Source organism: Meleagris gallopavo, chromosome 19, assembly GCF_905368555.1.
Source record: "Meleagris gallopavo chromosome 19, MGAL_WU_HG_1.1, whole genome shotgun sequence".
Lineage (NCBI taxonomy): Eukaryota > Metazoa > Chordata > Aves > Galliformes > Phasianidae > Meleagris > Meleagris gallopavo.
In genome coordinates this window covers 8,823,861-8,843,419 of record NC_139422.1, presented here as the reverse complement: position 1 = coordinate 8,843,419, position 19,559 = coordinate 8,823,861, and the positions used below count along the sequence as shown (strand labels likewise).

Sequence of the window (19,559 nt, the reverse complement as noted above, 5' to 3'; positions counted from 1 at the left end):
TTTATAAGATATTTTGCAGTTCATTTTAGCATGCAAAGTACTACAGCCTCCAGGAGTGAGTATGTATAATTTAAAATGATCTCTGTTATCCAGACAGATCATTAGTGTCAATATGGAACATGCAACTATTAAAGCATTTTAGCATTCTTTGAAAATTAAAGGTGATGAACTAAGATGAAAAAATCAATTAATAGCTTATTTATGTGCTCTGTTTCAGCATTGACAACTGAGATATGCGCATTAGTTACTCTGAAAATGTTTATTTCAATATGTTTGCAGAAGAGAGAGTGTGTTTTTAAGAGCTAATTATTTAGAAAATGTTGAATTTGCTGTGATTATCATGGAAAAACATACAATATTTACTACCAGTTTGCCAGTGTTCCCCTATTAAGTGCTGCTTGACTCAAAAATAACATTATTTTCTTTCAGTTATTTTCTTTCTCTGCATGTATCGTGCATGTATCTAATCATGATCAAAAAACAGAAGTTAGTATTTGATTTTTCCTAAGGAACCATAATGTGACTTAAATAAAAAATTATAAAATGGATGATAATTATAAAATGTAAAGCAAACCAGACTTTTAGATAAGTATTTATTAATAGAAACTGCACTGACTGGTTAGGTACTAGGCAAGAATAGAGCAGATATAATCATTGCTCAGAGCAGTGTTGTCGGTATCATTTTAGAATTTGATTTGTTTCTTTCAAATCAAACTTTTGCTGGTGTGCTAAATGTAATTTCTTGGGGGCTTTTTTTTTTTTTTTCAAAAACAGATTCTCTTTCAATTAAGTATTTGCAGTAGGAATTTATTTGTCACTTACTTTCTGTGCCAATACAGCTGAGAAGAACTGGGACTACTGCAGAAACGTAGCGACCTCAATTCATTTACACAGCCAAAAATCCAGATAGAGATTTTATGAAAGATGGATGGTTCAAGCTTTTTAGTGATTAATGAAATGAATAATCAACTGGAAATTGTGAATTTAAATTCATGAGATTTTTGAATGGTCACTTTCTCTGTGTCAAAAGGAAAAACACATTAGCTTTAGTGAACCTCTGGCTGCGGTGAACGACTCGCTTGCTGAATGCCTATTGCTGACATTACGTTGCAAACGCTGCTTTCCAAAAAATCAGCCAGCTTTGCAGTTGTACTCTATCTCACTTACAGCCTTTGTCCTTTGCAGGTCCTTTTTTCCCAATAGCCCAATGCCAAACTAAAAATTAAATCATACTTTGTTTCAAAAGGCAAAGATGGTCAGGTTTATGAAATACAAATTAAGGCTTTTGGGAGGAAAAAAAGCAGCATTTACTGCTTAAATGGGAGATGGCTTCTAACTAGTGATTAAAGGGAGAGATTTTAGCGTCACTTTTAACTCTGCCTAGAATACAGTAGGTGGGAACAATTAAAAAGCCACAAGAACTCTGAAATAAGGGCTGTTTGTGCATTCACAGTTCTTATAAACTGAAGAGGATGAAAGAGGCTTTTTTCTCATTGTCACTTGCTTTCTATGTCTGCTAGTATTATTCTGGTATATATGGCAAAGGCAGACTTTTTTAAAATGCATGCATGCGGATTAGGGTCAAGCCCTGTGTATCAGTAATGCAGTAAGCCTCGTCCATACCACTGCAGTGAGAGAGCCTACCAACAGCAGCGAGATGCCTTAATTGAGACATGCTGTCAAAGTGACAAACACATTTGCATACAGTCTATTTATTTTCGTTGGAAAGGTCTGCAGTCTGCTGTTGGTTGAACATTCTTAATCAGCTCGCTGTAAGTGAGCCGGCAGCTAGCTGTCCTATGCTAGGTGCTTCTCTTCATTACATGACAGATTAGCTAAAGGGGGATGGGCTAGCAAGCCAGTAGCAACCTTTAATTTTAACTCATTACCTCTCACCATATAGTGAGTTGGTTTTCAGCTTTTCCAAATACAGTTGTGTATCTGCAGTCGTTAGAGTACAAAAAATACCAGTAAAATATCTTAAATTGCCTCTGAATGTATAGCACTTCAACTGACTGTTCTCAAACATTTAGCAACAATTACCTAATTGTACGAGATTTTGGAGTGTAGTACCTCGTTTTGGTGAGTGGTTATCAGACATTGTTTAAAAGGGTTATATATTGTTTTTAAATTGGTTTCTGTAATACTAAGACATTGTGCAAAAGCTCTCCCTGGTTATGAAAAGATTTTTAACCAGATAGCCTAGGATAAGGACAAGTGATCTTGGCAAGACTACATGAGGAGACTGCAGTGGAAGAGTGCGACCGCAGCTCTTCCTCTTTGACTTCGCGCGCTTCTCGGCTCACAAAGGGCGTAGCTTTAATGTGAGGCCTCCGATCAGGCAGGTTTAAGGAACACTCGGGGACTTTGAGGCGATGCAGTTACTCAACAAATAGCAAGAGCAGTACAGACCACCAGGGCTTAATGAGTGGGGAGAAGGGGGAGCAGTTTTCCAATCATTGATAAGATTCCAATGAATAGTGTGTAGTTCTGAGTAATACTGACTGGTCTGGAGAAAACTGGGATTCATTTTAGTAGAAAATACTCTGCTACAGAGAACATCCTTTGTGAATATCTTGCTATTGCTTGCCTTCTTCCTGCTTTTTGCCTCATAACATGACCAAAACTTACCTAACGCATCCAAACACGCACTGCATATTCAGCCTCTGGCAGCCATTGCCTTGCTGACGTGGGGCCGTGTGGCACTGCCAGCCCACAGCCTACGGCTCAGCAGTGCTGTGGGACAGCAGCTACAGCTCCATGCACACGCTCCTGCTTTTCAGGTAGCATACGTATTTATCTTTGTCATCTTTTCCTGTGTGGAAAATAAATACTCTGTCACTGTGGCTGTTTGAAACACATTCCTTGTCCATGCAAGCAGCTATTAGGGGCTCCTGTGACAGGACCCAAAGCTTGGAGCCTTGAGGTCTGCTGGGATACTGGACTTGTTAGGTATTGTTTTAAATACATCCTTTTGTTTTCACCTTAATGGCTACGGAGATTTTAGTTCTCTTTATTGATCTTCAATTTTATCTTTTCATGTTCAAAATACCTTTTCATGATACTTTTTCAGATAGTGTTTATGTTAATGTTGCAGAGATTGTGTTTTTGCTATAAATTTCACTTTCCTTTGCTGACCTGTTTCTGGTGGGAAAACTACAGTGGCGAGGATGCTGCACAGAAGCATCACACTAACAACCTTCGAATTCTTCCACTCTGATTTTCATTTACTGATGATTGATCTGTATTGCATTTGAATGTTGTCTGATTTTAGAAGTTTGTTGTGAATGTTGTCTGGGAAGCTTTTAATATCTCTGTACCCTACATGAGCATGACTTCTTATTTGCTGCCTTTATGCCACAGGGGGAAAAAAAAAAAAAAAAGAGAAAGAAAATCACGCAAGAAATGGAATAGGTCATTTACATTTTCTTTCTGCAAGATTTAGCAATCCTGACAAGATGTTTTTGGTTTTTTTTTGTAGTTTTGGGATTTTTTAGAGGCAAAGTCTCAAATGTCTGCTTCAAGTATTTGGGTAAGGAATATTTATACATGTTACATATGTCATATCCAAAAAGCAAAGAGTCTGGGAAATGCAGGCACTTCCTTAATTATGTTGATTGTATCCCTGTTTCAAGTAACCAGGCAGCTTCCAAAATTGCTTGCTGAGTTTTTAATGAGCAGAAGGCTTTCTCTGTTTTTTTTTCTGATGCTTTTTTTTTTTTTGCATTATCTAAAGGAAAAAGTAAAATAGAATGGATGATTTTGCTGAGGGAGAAAGGTAGTTTAATATCCAAATCTGATCCTTAAGAAGCCTTTTTCTTCAGAAGACTCTTTTTTTACTAGGCCACTCATATGCCAGTAGAGCTGTGATAAACACCTACTGCATCTGTGTGCCACAGCCATGACAGGAAATGTTCAATGATTTTTCAGTTTTGTGACCTACTAAGCTCAGAGGACACAATGACTGGTCCCTTGAATTACTGCAGCTGTGTGTCCTGGTGTGTGCAGGTGTGGCTCCACTGGAACTTGTTGCTTTATGCAGTCTGAGATGGTCCAACAGAGCACTCATGTTTGGTGGTTGCAGCTCTCTTCTTCGGGAGTGAAAGGAGCACTTTCTTTTCCAAAAACATACTTGCATTTCACACATCCTTCTTCTAATGAAGTTTTTGCTAACCATACTGCATCCTTCCCCTTCCACCCCTAATCAAATCTTCGTGGTGTTCCTGTGAAATGCTGCATGACTGCTCCTACAAGAACCTCCTTGTTCTTGGTAGGTCATTACCTGTGTCTGATATTCTCATCAGTCTTTGAGAAATGGTGTAGGTAAACATAAAAGGGGGTAAGCCTAGCTTCTTTAACAATAAACCTAAACTTGTTTCTCTGCAGATTTTTACACGGCCAGTAGTCCAACTGGTCAGGTACAACCAAAGCAGCAAATGACGACAAGCTGCTAAAACCATTCTTTTTTGGGGAAGAATGTTGTTTCATTAGAATCAAGTTATACTGGCAGATCTGCTCAGCTCTCTAATTGTTTCTTGTACAGTTAAAATGTCTTTTGTCAAATTAAGCTTGTGTTTTGGTTTCTATGGCTTATTATTATTTACTGGCAAGTGGAATAGTTTATTTTATTTATGGGCAAAAATGTAAGGCTAAATAAAATTTAAAACATCCTTATAAATACATCTCAAGAGATTCATTCATAATCCAGTATGCATGCAAACTAGGGAGAATTAGTATTTCAGGGATTTATGTTAATAATGAAACAAATGGAAGAATACTCATGTGCTCATGTGGTAAAGCAGCGTATCAGACTGTGGAAAAACTTGTCCAAAACTTTAAACTTTCATGGGCCATGGAATTGAAATAGTCACCTTATTTGCTGTTTTGTTCACTCGCTGTAAAGGAACTACACAGAAATCTTCATTTTTTCCATTCATGATCCGCACCTAGATGTGCAAAATGAAGAACTCTGCTTTGTAGGGCAGGTTTCTTCTTCAAGAAGATTAAAGAGCGTTAAGAGGTCAGGGGGAGGATGGGGAGAAAACCAGCCAGCTACATTCCAGAAATGCAAAACTGGATCAGCGAGGGCAGAGGCAAGCAGAAGGGAGGATTAACTCCAGTGTAAATGCGAGCAAGTAAGGATGGAAGGAAGGCTGCTTTGCCAGACCCTGTGACTCCCTTCACACCCAAGTGCATTGGAACAATAGCAGATTTCCCCAGATCACAGCAAGCATTGTGTAGCACTGAGGTAGAAACCAAAGGGGAAAGGGGAAAACAAGTTCATTTTCTAATATTTATGCAACTGTATGCTGTGACTGCAAAGCCTCCTCTTCTCCTTGCCACTCTGAACTATTCTGACAATAGAGATACCTTCGTTAACAAAATGAGCTTCCATTCCTCCCTTCCCCACTGATGAGCATTTTGCTTTCTCTGTTCCTTTCTGCTGAACCATGTAGAGTTTCCTCTCTCCATTTGATTTTCTATGTATTTATTTAAAAGTATAAACTTTTTTCTTTAAAATTCTTCTGTCTCCAGAAACGATATTTTCTATCCTTGCTTCTTCTCACTTCTCTTTTTGACTGTTCCTTTTAGAAAGGAGTTCACTGTAGCTCAGTAGAAGTCACATTGCTAGAAATGAAAATGTACTGTCCATCTAATGTCTGCTTAAGACAACTCAAATGTCTGATCAGGTTCTTAGGTTACTGTATTTGTAGTAAGCGGAACAAAAACAATGTCAATTGACAAGAAAGTAATTCCTTTGATTAAATTCTGCTTTGTGGTGTGCGAGATTTTCAGAAATGACAATCGTGGGGCACGAATTATCTAACTAAAAGGCTTGCACTCTTGTCATGCATGTAAGTATTTGACAAGTGAAACCTGGCTCTCACTTCAGGAAGATATATACACCCCCTGCAGTGCATACCCAAAAGTTACTGCCTCTGAGGTACACACTTGCCAGTATTTTGTAATGAGCAACCAGGCAGGTATGTTTTTGGCAGCTACTCCAACATAGCATGCATGTAGTTTATACTATGTAGGAATTCCGAATTTGCTGTGGGATTTTGTGACTCTACTCCTGCATCCAGCAGAACTGTTCATCCACAGAGCATATTCTGGGCTATAGCTTTTAGTATTTGCCAACTGTCTTGGCTTTTCAAGCACTTCTTAAACAAGGATGATCAGAATAAATTTACTGCCCTGAGTACATTCAAGTTATATGCCATAATGGTTGGATGTATGGAGAAAATAGACTGTGGTTGAGCTGACCTTAGTGCTCTGTGACAAGCAGTAGCAGCTGTAACGTGTCTGTGCAGAATTTCCTTGTTAGTCTTGTTCTGTCGAGGAACCCATAAATATCTTGTAGAGAGTTTCTTGGTCCGTCACTGCTGGCATGTGGAAACAAAATTGTGCTTTATAAATAATACATACATATAAAATAAATACGTCAGTGCATGCAAGGCTAACCAAATCATCTAGATTGACAACTTTAGAATAAGCTCAGAGGCTTATGGGTGACTTGCATAGTGTATCAGCGTTGAGCAGCATCCAGAAGTTTCTCGTGTACTTCTTATGAAGTGGATAGGCCAGAACTGTCTGAATTGACCTCTAAATCACTTGATTAAACTAAAACATTAAAAGGAGAGAATATGTGGAGCATGTGATTCTTCCAGCTGCTAACCCCTCTGTGGTTGTTTGTTTGGCCAAGCATCCTTTGGATTTGCCCTTCAGAGCTGAGCTGATTAAGACCTAGTAAAATGGTTGAACAATGCGATGCTGCAGATCCAGGAACCATGTACTTTTGCATGTTGACATGAAAGAATATCACCGTGATTATGCAGATATCCTGAGTGAATGATGAAATTGAACCAAGCAGATAGTCATTGCTGTTATGGGATTCCTTAAATAAGAGACCCTCTCTCTCTCTCTTTTTTAATACAAGTATTCTACTTACTAGAGAGCAGCAGTTGTTAATAGATAATAAGGGCTATACACGTTTTCCAACGTTTTAAATCATATCATTTGAGCAGTGTACTTGGTTTGAATCCCAGTATCAGGCCGCCAGAAAGCGCAGTGTAGAACTGACAAAAAGACCGGTTAAAAAAGAAAACAGATGAAAAGTGTGACTTTTTTTCTTTATATTTAAAATCACATTGCTGTATTTTCCAGTATTTTAAATGAAAAATATATGTAGTTAGTTCCATGTTGACAATGTCCTTGAGGATTTGACAGTGAGATTTTCCAGCGGTTGCTCTTCGTTAGAATCCTGGTGGAGTTTAATAAGGCAGCCGAACTGCTGGCACCTCCAGTTCTTGTTTGTTCTCCGAGGGCTCGGGGCTGCTGCAGTAAGCACATCGACCAGGGCTGATCATTACAAGGGCGTACGCCACCATGAATAAAAATGTCACACGTTTTCCCATCTCACAGCAGTACAAAATGTCAGTCCTGTCAAACAGACATTGCAGGTAGCAGCGAGCAGTCAGTACAAATTGGGAAGCCGAATATTCCCCCAGCTTTCTGATATTCTTCATTTGAAGCGGAAGAAAAACAGTTGTTAACCTATTAGCTGTGATTTTAAACTCTGCTGAGATAGTAGATGGATAGACTTTAATACATAGGGATAAATATATTCCTAGGGTCTGGGATTTTTTTTTTTGCAACATGTGCCTCCATCTATGTATGTTGAGAAATAGAATGAAAAGAAGCCACTGCAAATCACACTTAATTTTGGTACAAGTACTTTGGAAATTTGAAAGTCTGCTCAGTGAGATACTCTCTCTCTCAAGACCCTTCCCTGTTTCATCTCTGTGAATAGTTCTGAAAAAATTCCTTGCTGTTTTACTGGCAATCTAGAATGGGTGCAGTGCTCTTCAGTATGTTTTGGGAGTTTGCTTTTTGGTCCGTCACTCAGTAATATAACTAGAGGTTGGGATTTCTGCACAAATGAAAGTTACGCTGCTTTCAGACTGAGGTGTATTGTGTGATGTGGAGTCTATGGGGTTTGCTGTTTTCTGGGTGTTAATTTGGGTGTTTACTTAGATGCCTGAAATAAGGTTCTTTGTTCTCCTTTCCTTGGGGAAACCATGAGCTTATTGGCTCCTTTCACTTCCTTCTTTGATTGTATGCTTTTATATTATGTAATGGAAGATTCCTGGCTAGAAAGGTAAGAGGATCATCCTTGTTTTCTTGTTAGACTAATCAAAGGGTTTAATTGTGACAGATTCTCTTCCGTAAGTTCTTGGCGTATCTATAGGCATTGCCATGGTTTTTTGCCAGATTTGTGCTACCTTCCCAATTTACAAATACAGTTCAAAGAACGAGACATCTCCTAAAACATTTTTATTTTTTTTTAATCACAGGACCCAGCAGATTTCTGTTGAACTATTTTAGAGTGTGAATTAAAAATACATGTTAAAGCATACACTGTTCTTGTCATACCAGTTTGTGAGCTGTGCATATGTAAAAAGTAGTGTATGTGCTGTGCAGGGATCTGAATGGGTAATAAAACAGCTGCTTCATAGATTCCATCTGCTTTCTGTACTGAATCTTTTTAGGTACCGTACACTTTTCAGTGTTGTTATTGTATCTCCCTGCCCTCTTCCCCCCACTTTTTTTTTTCTCCATTGAATGTTGAGTTGAGGTTCAGCATATTTTTCCAAAACCAGTGATCCAAATCCTTTGCAGCATGATGTATTTGAGCTTGGGTACATTCAGGACAGTGCATCTTTATCTCATGTCTCATTGTCCTTAAGACATACAAACAGTTTGTAAATCAGCCCTGAATTTCTGAAGAAATTAAGATGTCTGTGTAGTAGAGCTTTGCTTTGGAAATCGTTGGAAACATGCCTCACTACTAACTTGAGAATGAGAAACACTTCTTTCTGTATGAGCTGACAAACTAGTTTTCATCTAGTTGGGTTTCCTTTATGCATTTATTTCTAGTTGCACTTGTTGCTGCGTATGAATTAGCACCTCTAATTTACTGATAAAGGCTCTGTTTTGAATACCACCATCTCAACCAAACTCTTACTTCACAGTACAGAAATGATCTTTTTGTTATGTTTTCTCTAGTATAAAAAAACTAAATTGCTGTATTGTGAAAGTTTCTTGGATATATAATAGCTACTTTATGATCTGTGGTATGTATAATTTTTAAATAGTATTTTTACAGTGTAAAAGTGAATGTAAGATTTTTTTCTTCCTTCAGCATCTCACAATTTAAAATTGCTTGTCTTATAATTAGAAAACAGTGCCATATCTGCAGTCATAAAATTGGCTTCCTGCTAATTTTCTTTGTCTTGTTGCTTCAGAAGTATTTAGAGTAAAACAATTAAGAAAATATCTAGAGTAAAAAAGTATGCTGGTAAACAGCTACTGGTAAGAAAGTGCTAATTTAGACATTTCTGCTCTTTGAAGAAAAAAAACACTATAGTATACATATTTAGGGACATACCTAGGATAGCAATTTAGCAGCTTTTAGCAATGTAGCTCTGGGCTGTTTCATCCTTACAGCACAGGTAATTAAGTTGATAATCCAACACAGCTTCCCCTACTGACCTTTCAGAATCAGAGTGTTTTGCTGCATTAACAAATTAACTTCTAATCAGTGGCTTTTCCAGTAAATATGGTCTTCATATAATTGAAATATACTTGCTTATCCCATTTTGGTGATACATATTTACATCAACATTAACAATGGAGCTCTGGCAAAGGACAAATAACTCTTACCTCTTGGTGGGCCTCCATCTCAGCTACTCCTCCCTGCCCTTTGCCTATGCTCTTTTCAGTGCTTCCAATCTCTGGTTGTTTAAGCCGTACTGTCTCCCTGTCCCTCTGTAATTGAGAGAACACGCTGCTGTTAGTGTGGAGATTTGTCTTATTGTTCTTCTCGTAACTCTTTAAGGTTTCAAAAATTAATACATAATTGGTATGAACAAGTCTTGGTGCAGTGGCTGTATTGTGGCCAATGAGGTTAATCCAAGGTGGAGTTATTGCTAATTGTAAACTTTTCCCAATACTCCGCCATGACGGCTTGCTGGCTCTTCTAACAAAAGTGTCACTTTCTGATCTTCCCGAATACTTTCTTTATTGTCCAACAACTTATGTAGTAGATAATTACGGAACCCTCTCACGCACTTCCTCAGACATATTTTTCCTTCAGTGTGTGTGTGGGTAAGCAAAGTTCAGCTGTACGTGTCCTTGCAGTGCCTACAATCAATGCGTTGACTGTCTCTCTACACAGCAGTCTTCATCACTGCGTTGTCTGTCTGTCCTTTTGTGCCTCTGTCACACTTCTTTTCACAGACTTTACTAATAGTGCCACTGCTTTATCAGTTAATACTGTTGATGCTACAGTCCTGCAGTGCTTCCTGAAAAGTTACCCTATGTTTTGCCATGGAGGGAGAAACCGATCAAACAGATTGGTTCAGTGATATGAACTAATACTGAAGGAATAATATCAACTTCTTTGTACGATATTAAGTGATGACTTTCAATTCTTACATCAATCAAAACATTTTTGTCCAGAATTTTAAAAGTCATGGAATATAAACAGTGCTCAGACACTGCTAGCTAGGAGGCTACTTGAAAATCCCACCTAAGTGAATTTTGTGATGCAGAAATGTTCATAATTTTCATAATAAATTTTACTAAAGTGAAAAAAAGCAAACTGAAGCATACATAGAGGAGGCATTGGGGGAAAAAAAAGAAAAGAAAAGAAAAAAAAAGAATAACAGCATATTGTTTTCCTGCTTCATCAAATAGTTTGTCGCAGTACCTATGTCATAAGTGGGTGTCTTTAACATCACAAGAAAAGTGCAAATTACAGATTTTTTCAGCTGTTTCATTATGATTCTGAAACATAATTAATAAGTATGCTATGTCACATAGCAAAAGTTAAATATACTTTAAGATTGTGCTCTCAGCCTGAGCAGGTAAAGTGAGGAAATACTCAGTGCTACAACTCAACGTCTGTGACTGAATCACATAATAAGAGGTGCGGAAGAGAAACTATGCAGAAGGGCTAAAAGTAACCACCTCAGCTCACCAGCAGGTTGTTTCTCTCTATTTTTCTTTGATTTCGTGCTTACTTTCTTGGAATATATAGTTGGAAGCTATCACATGGAACGATTTTGGCCTCAGCTCTCCATGACAAGTGCCGTTTTTTCCTCACCCACCTCAAAAATCTGAGCTGAGTGAATGTGTACAATCTGGCACTCCTCCTGGCACATGAGTAAGGCTGAATAAACCAATTGGTGCAAATTGTAAGTTAATGGGAAAGCGTGATGAGGTGCAAGAAGAGCATGGAAATGGTCTGAAAAAGGGTAGGCTGGTGTTGACTGTGACACAGCATGAGGGTAGCAGAATGAGAATATGTGTCAATCTGGAATAAAGACTATGCTAATAAGAAGTTAAAAACTGCTGAAATATGAATCTGGAATCTTTTTGAGAGAAATTCAGTAATCTGTGTAAGCTTTCTTTTTCTGTCTGAAGAACCCAACTCTTGCTTCCAGTTGCTGTTCCCTCTGTTGGGTTGACAGGCTTTTGTCCACAGGATGCACTGCCATGTGCTGCGGCCAGCAGCACGGCCTGTCGTCTGCTGAAGCAGGCATTTGAAGGAGTTCCTGCCACTCCTCACTGCAGGCTCTACTTTTCACCTTAAGTACTAATATGTGTATTGAAGATACTGCAGAAAAGACATTAACTTTGATCTTGTTCTCAAGATCAAAGTTGTACTTTAGGATGATTTTATTTAGAATCTCATTAATTATCAGTGGGTTCCTTGTCTAGCAGAGCATACCTTAAGATACCATCTGTGTGAGGAGAGTCGTGCTGCTGGCTCAGTCAAAAGCAGCTCAATTGGAATAGCTCCAGCACAGTTACAAAGCAATAAGTTGGCCAACTGCTAATTTTAAAAGTGAGAGACCAAAATAAGCACCACTGCTCCTGTCTTCGCTAGAACTGTTGGTGATGCAGGGATTTGCTTTCTTTACTATAACAGTGCACTCTTTTGCTGTAGGCAATTCATTTAAACCTCGGTCCACTACTGTACCTAAGCATGTGCTCATGTGTTTATGAAAGGTTTAATTGACTTACAGTTTTCCCTCGTGCTTTTAAATGTCTTTGCTGGTTTGAGGCCTTTAGAGTGTAAGCACTAAAATCTCTCTTGGGATTTTAATGTAAGCTATTTTGAAAATCCTGCTTTGCAGCATTCTTTTCATTTGTCCGTAGAACACGTGGACATGTAGGTTAGAATCCTTCTTAAGCATCTGTGCTGTCTCAGGTGAATTTTGGATGATCTGGCATGGAGTGTTGATTGACTGCTTTTAGTTTAACATAACTGATGTCAATATCTATAGCTTCCTTTTCTGATGCGGCACTTTGAAGGTCGTGAGATATCTCTGTTTTGAAAATCATTGCATGTTGTACAGTGAGTATGAAGTTAGATAAATCATGTCATCCACTCTAACTGCTTTTACCACAAAATAAGAGGTGTTTTCATGTAGGTGACTATTTAATCTGCCTATGACTTAAGTTTCCACTTTGATACAGCAGCAAAGACTCCGTCCGCCTCGGCCACCGCCTCCAAAGATACAGCGTTCAACTAGGCCCGTGAGTAGCTGGGAGTTTTGTTTCACTGCCACAGCTTAACACTGCCTGAATTGCTCTCCTAGTAGTATTACTAAACCTTGGTAGTTTGGATTGTCAAGCAATGTGTGAATTATGCACCTAAACTCCCTTCTTCTCTGCTGCGGCACAGCCCTGGGATCTGCATTTATTCTGCTTTTCTTTGACGAGTTCTGCAGCTTTCAGTCAGTTCTGCAGGTAACTGATGCTGCTATTGCAATATTTGTTTTACTTTTGTGGTGATTTCTTGAACAGAACGTCTTGCTAGGCTGGGATAAGTTTTTAGCCAGTGAGTTTTTGAAGACTTGCACTAAACTCAAATGCAAAAGGAAGCAGAAATCTGAAGAGATTCAACAAGTTCTGCTTTAAATTGATTTGAGACACTTTATGTTTCACCACGGAATAGATGAGTGAGCAAAGTCTGTATTTGGACAGTGGAATATTAATACCATATTATGGATGATATACATATGTACTTCATGTTCATTTAAAATTACCTGGAATGAAAAACGTTGGCCATAAGAAATGAGTCTTCTTCAGAAGAACTGCACAGAAATTGTTCTCAGTGTAACTCCTGTGTTAGGATGGAATACCTTATCTAAGCACTTTTTCATTCAAAGAACTACTGTAGTCTGATTATTAAATATTAACTATACCAGATGCCTCTGAGGATGGAGACTGTACTGGGTCTGTTTCAGTGACTTATTCATACAGGAAAGTGACATCAGTTTAGAGGGGCGTTGTTTTTGCAGCAGACTTGAAAGATATTTGTTTTTATTCAGGACTTTTGCTTTATGAATATAATTTCACAAATAAGCAAAAAGGCCTTACTCCGTGCTTCCTTACACAGGAAGGTGTGTAAGAAAAACAGAGATGCAAGTTTTCAAATCTAATCTTGCTAAAACTTGTTAAAAATGTGCAGTTTTGGATGAGCAGGCAACTGGTTAACAAGTGCACTTGGGTGTGTGTGAACTTTTGATCTTTGATGCATGTTCCTATGTTACATTCCAGTAGCATGTTTTTCTTTTCCCCTCTCTTTTTAACTCTGGGTGTTCAGCTTAACAGTCATTGTTATGGATTTGTGCACTGAAGATTTCTGTTTTCTGTGTTTAAAAGGTAGCATTGACTATGCTTGTGTGTGTTCTCTGAAATGTGATCTGTATGGCAGGCCCTCCCGGATTCATTACACTGGGAACAAACTTTCCATGGTACAGCGGGGTTCCCATACTGCTTCTTGGTCCTCTTGTTTTGTGCTTGACAGGGGAAGCCCCATGAGGGCTCACTGCAGTTTCTCTGCACTGAGGTTGCTGAACAGTCTTGTTCAGATTGAGTAATTTATTACATGAAAGTCTTGCTAAGACTGTTTAATCTTACTGTAGTGCATTAATAGTCCTCGCTATGATGTGTTTATGTCAACTATCTTTGCTCCCTATGTGATTGATAAAAGGTTGGAAACGTAATAAAAGCTCCTGTTGCATTCATCTTGCTGTGTCAGTAAGTGGAACAGAAATTCTTCAGTTGTCAAGAGGAAATTCAAGACAAATGTAAATTATTATAATCGCTCCCAAAACTATGCTTGTACCAAATGTATGTAAATTTGTTGTTGTTGTGAATTGTTATTTGGCTTTTAATACATGAAACACATTTTTTGTGTGTAAATATTATTTTGTGCAGGCTGATTTTTCCCTCTTAGAGTCTTGGCATGTATTGCAGAGGTGGGTATCAGCAAGTAATTCATCCTTACCTTTTACAGCAAGGCCTGAATGAGAGGCCAGCTCTCTCTGCTCCTCCAACCAAGTCAACATAATGCCAGAATTGCTGAGAAGTTGTTTTCAGGCTATATCTGTTACAAGAAGGAATCTGTGGGAATTAGTCCTTGCAGTATGAGTCATTACTAATAGTGAGAACAAAAACACAAACCAAAGAAGGTTAAAGAAGCAGAACAGATATGTTCTTTACATTCTGTTGTTTTGGAAATGAATTGTAGTAATATTGTGAGAGGGTGATTGTTTGTAATTAATAGAGATCTGTTAGAATTAATAGTAACTGTTTGGAAACTTCATTCAATTAGCAAAAGTTATAATATGGTAATTATTCATAAAGTTGATAGGGACAGTAATAAGCACGTTTAACCCCGTACTGAATGTTTACCTTTATTCTCTAGGCTCTGTGCTCATATAATTGGATTTCTTTCCTACCTTTGCATTTGATATGCATTTAACCCTGCCTATTTGGCTAGAAATCCAGCAAGGAATTGGCTTGATTCCTGATTTTTCCTTGCAGTCCCTCATGAACAATATTCTAAATCCTACTTAGCATGTCACCCTATGCTTTACTGGTCTGGTGACCCCTTGGAGCCATCCAAAATTCTCATCTCTTTTGCTCATCACTAGTGCTCCCCCAGGATATCAACCGAAAGGTGAAAGTGTTCACAGCATGATGACAAGCCAGTGTTACACACCATATTTCAGCTTAAATTTAATTAAACAAGTTTCTTTCTTCCTCTTTTTTTCTCCTTCTTGTTCTCCCCCTCCACCCAGTTCCTCTTGCCTCTCTCCCCCCCACCCTTGCACACTCTTTCTCTTGCTCACTCTCTCTGTTTTATCAGCCCTAATGAAGCAGTATTCCTCATCGATCCTGCTGATTGCCAGCCCATTCCTTTTGTTTGTTGGCACCGAGCCATTCAGCCGCACTCTGACAGCTCAGTTCGTCTAATTAGCTCTGTTGTTCTTTTCCCCATGTTTCACCACGTTGCAAGTTCAGTTGAAGTTGCCACAAACTTAATCCTTCCATAAATTCACATTCTTAAGCTGTCTTTATTGAAGAGAGGAAAGGCCTTGTGTGGGGACAGATCTTCAAGACCTTAACATCTGACCTTTGTATAAACTCTTTTTCCTAAGAAACTGTGGCAATACATCTCTGGATTTCTTCATCATATCTGCTCAACACCTTTTTCTTTGAAATGAAAATTCAATACAATGATCTTGCTGTTGAGTTCTGCATGCCATTGTGCAGCATAGAAACAGTGCTCACAGCTTAGTGGCTTTTTCCTGGCAAGAGAATCTGAACTATATGTTCTTAAAAACGTTTTAAAAAAAACCAAAACAACAGCAAAACCCAACCAAGCAAACGAAAACAAACAAAACCAAAAAACCCAGAGATGGGGGCACAACCAGTGTTGTCATTGCAAACAAACTCATCAGTCATCCGAAGAGTACTCGGATTGTAGGCCTGTAACACCTTTTATATTTGGCTATTAAAGAGATCACAGGCCAAAGAGTGCAGAAGTTGTGTTCCTTACCTTGCTGGGGGCTTTGGAGATTCCTGTTGGTTAACGTTCAGCGGAGCCAGCAAGTCAGACTCCATTCCAGGTTGGGTAATACTTTAAAGGAAAAAAAAAAAGCAAAAAAGCAAAAAACTGGAAAGTTGGCTGTACATGCTTGCCCTGCAATTGTTCGTTCCTGCATATGGCTCAGAGGAATAAATTCACCAACAGGATTACTCATTAGTATAGGTAGGCACATGTGTAAATTTTGCCCATTTAGTGATCAGCTGTGCTTATTCCTCTCCTTGAAGTTTAGCTTATTTGCTTGTGGAGTTCACGTGGGTAAATTCAGCTTGATTTCTGAACATCAGAAGATAATGGAGATGTTGTGTGCAATTCAACTGGCAGCAACATCACCTTCCACAGAAAACCTTTGAGTGTTATTACAGATAACAAAAGATACACTAATACAACCTCAGTGATGTCAATGATAATCTGTGTCTGTGAAGGTATTCTGATCAGCTACTGGAAGGAAACCATATTTTTAAAGAAAAATAATATTTTTTCGTTTCTAATATTTACTCTTACGTACAGTTTTTTCTTCCAGCACTCACTTTTACAGAATTATTCACTTGAGGTGCTGGCTTCCTATGAGCAGGCGGACAAAAGGATTATGATGTCAGAGCTGAACAACAATATCCAGTATAACACGCAATGCAGGCTTTTCCAGTTTCACTCTGTCAACTCACTCTTTTAGATGAAGCTTACATTTAGGAAACTTTTTTATCAGAAAATTACCCTGTACCAAACAGAACAGTTGAGCAAATTTTCACTGACTGGCTAATAGTCAGTAGCAAGCGTATATGTGTCGTTTGCAACTCAAAACGTGTGGGTTTTTGCCCTTTAACAAATTGTGGGACTGTGTAGTTTACATCCAAACCAATGGATTTGTAACATTGTTGAAGCATAAAAGCTTAAAAGTGACTGTGAATGTAAAATACCTTAAAGATAATGGTAGTTATACATATTTTGCCATCTATGTCTGTTGCATGACCAGCTTTTGAAGTATCTGATGACGTGTATCTGTGTATGTGTGTGTATTAGGTTCGTCCTCCAAGACCTCATGTTGTTAAGAGACCCAAGAGCAACATTGCTGTGGAAGGACGAAGGACTTCCATTTCCAGTCCAGAACAGTAAGTACTTTGCAGCTCTACTGCTCTGCTTCTCTCTAGTTGCGTTGATGGTAGCAGACTGTATATTCAAAATTAAAAAAGAAAAAAAAAAGAGAAAAAAACAACTACAAATCCACAATGATCTACAATCCAAAGTTTTACATTTTGGAGTATTTTAGAGGAGCATTGAGAAAACATGCACTGGCATTTTCCAGATGTCCAGAATTGTGACAGTACACTCTTGGTACAGGAAATCACACTGGACCTGGACTTGGGGTGACAAGATAGTTGCACTGATCTGAACTGTCACAGAGATTTCCACGTCAGTCTTCTCTTCACTGCAGCACAAATTGCATATGTCATAGCCACTTGGAATTATCTGCTTATGTTCCAGTCTGTGGTGGCCTTGTTCTAAGAAAAGTGAAATGCTTTAGCTGATGCCCAAGATTCTAGGATATTTCTTGTATCTAAAGAGAAGAAAATCCCATAAAAAGAAAAGTGGTTAGTTTCTTTAAGCACTCCTTTTCCCACATGGGTACCACTGCTAGCACCGTTGTTCATAAGGAAAGGAGCGTTGGAGGTTGGGTATTTTCCCCTTTCCAAATTGTTTGCTTGGAGCTTCTTTTCCCAGTCATTTTAGAATGGGGTGGAATTCTGACTTTTGGCTAGAAATTAATGGTAACTTTAAATTCTATAGCTTCATTTGCTCATTTTATAGTGGAATTTGGTTGCCCTCTTGTGGAGTAGATTGCAAATCTTGTCAAAGGGTGGTTACTGGGTGGTAGCTGTCTGCACAAAAATTATTGGAATTTTTTTAAAAGTTTTTTTCCTTAATAGTTATTCTGACTCACTGCACGGTTGATATACCAGGTGGAAGATAATTGAGTCAATTTAATCACTGTGTATGTTTCTCATGAAGAATTATGCATGTTTTGATTCAGAAGCTGCTCAATATTCCATTGTGACTTCCTGATAACATTTATTTTCAGCTCCTGGCAGTGTCAGATTGAAAATAAAGAAGCATGAATGACAGGCATAATATTTACACTAATGCTAGTAATATGTTAAATTACAAATATTATTTTTCTTGATTTTAATTGATAGCCATTAATTTTAGTGAGTCTGTACATTTCAGCTGTTTTCACACATTTTATATATTTTTTTGGGTGGAAATTATTGGTGGTAATCTACCAGAGATAATGATGGTTCTCTGCAGATATAAAGCTGATGTATTTTTCTCTGTGATCATTTTAGTACTGAGAGATTTTTCCATCTTATCAATGTGAAAGAAAACCAAGTAATGTTCCTAGAATTGCTGGCACTTGCTGTGCAGTTCCAGGACTTGGTCTTTTCCTTGCCTGCCCCAGCTTCAACATTTTCTAGTTCCAATTCAGTGGCACAGCAGCTACTGATATATTTTCATCCTTTCCTTTCATCAGCTTCAGGTGACAAAACAAATATGTACAGAACTCCTTCCAGACAGTTAATTGTAGAATATTGCAGCCAACCAGATATCCTGTAATGTGCGTGGTTAGTTTTAATAAAAACAAGTTAGAAAGGCAGAAGGACAAGAACTATGATTTGGGATGTACAAGTGGAGGAAATGTAACCTTCAAGGCATGGACAGATACAGATCTTCAATGCAGAAGGTAATATATGAGACTTTGAATTTCTGCAGTTGGCAAAATCACAAACCAGCTTGAATTTGTTGTGATGGCAGAAATATCTGAAATCATGTAAGTGGCTCGTAGTGCCTTTAAGATAGGAAAAGAACCACTTATCGACCTTCTTCCTTACTGTTTACCTCAAAATGATATTTTGAATAAACAGTGTATTTTTTAAAAAGTAATTAAATATTATAATGACATTTTCCACAAACATTTTTTTCTATCCCCTTACAAAATAATTTTCATTTATTGTTCTAAACTAAAAATATAACACCAGTTCTGTCTTTAAAAAACATGCATTATTTTTCTCCCTCTTGGATCATACTGTAATGAATGAAAACACTACAATTTCTGTTTTTGCTGTTGTAACTTGGTAGCATTCAAGTACTCATACTGTAGATCAGAGGAGATTCCGTGAAAGCCGCAGCAGCACTGAGAGTGCTTTTTCTTGACCTGAACTTAACCAAAATATTTAGCTTAATTGCACTGGCTCCAAAGCTAATTATTAGCCAGTTATGATCAGGAGCTCGTATGTAGGCTCCGCTTGTGAGGAGAAGCATCTGCTCCAGGAGAAATTTCTTTTTTATAAACTAGCTTTACATTTTTAGTCTTGAATTGATTGATCATGTGAAAGCTTCAGAGCCGTTTCCCAGGCTGTGATCACCTCTCAGACTTGGGTTTGCATCCAGCTCCTGGCTGCTGGGATGGGGTCCTGGCGCTGTGGCACAGATCACAAGCAAGTTTGTTTCAGTGCAGCTTCCTTTCCTTCCACGATGGTGCCTATTATTTCCGAACAGTAAGCCATCATGTAGATGTCCTTTCAACTGTTAG

At 38.3% G+C, this 19,559-nt stretch overlaps 1 protein-coding gene and 1 non-coding gene across 15 annotated transcripts in view; both read left to right on the top strand.

Annotated features, from left to right (window-relative positions):
• DENND1A (DENN domain containing 1A) overlaps positions 1 to 19,559 on the top strand; it is a 174,585-nt gene that overhangs the window by 144,696 nt on the left and 10,330 nt on the right. For 6 of the 14 annotated variants that reach the window (XM_085239403.1, XM_085239408.1, XM_085239404.1 and 3 more), the window contains 2 exons: positions 12,550 to 12,609; positions 16,994 to 17,082. In XM_085239403.1, coding sequence (XP_085095529.1) covers positions 12,550 to 12,609; positions 16,994 to 17,082 — 149 coding nt within the window. Of the gene's footprint in view, positions 1 to 3,930; positions 4,009 to 12,549; positions 12,610 to 16,993; positions 17,083 to 19,559 lie in introns of all 14 variants that reach the window. The other 8 variants (XM_085239405.1, XM_085239412.1, XM_085239411.1 and 5 more) reach the window with 3 other exon arrangements.
• LOC116217301 (U4 spliceosomal RNA) lies at positions 9,936 to 10,052 on the top strand. The gene has a single exon (XR_004161689.1). It is a non-coding gene; the product is annotated as a U4 spliceosomal RNA (small nuclear RNA).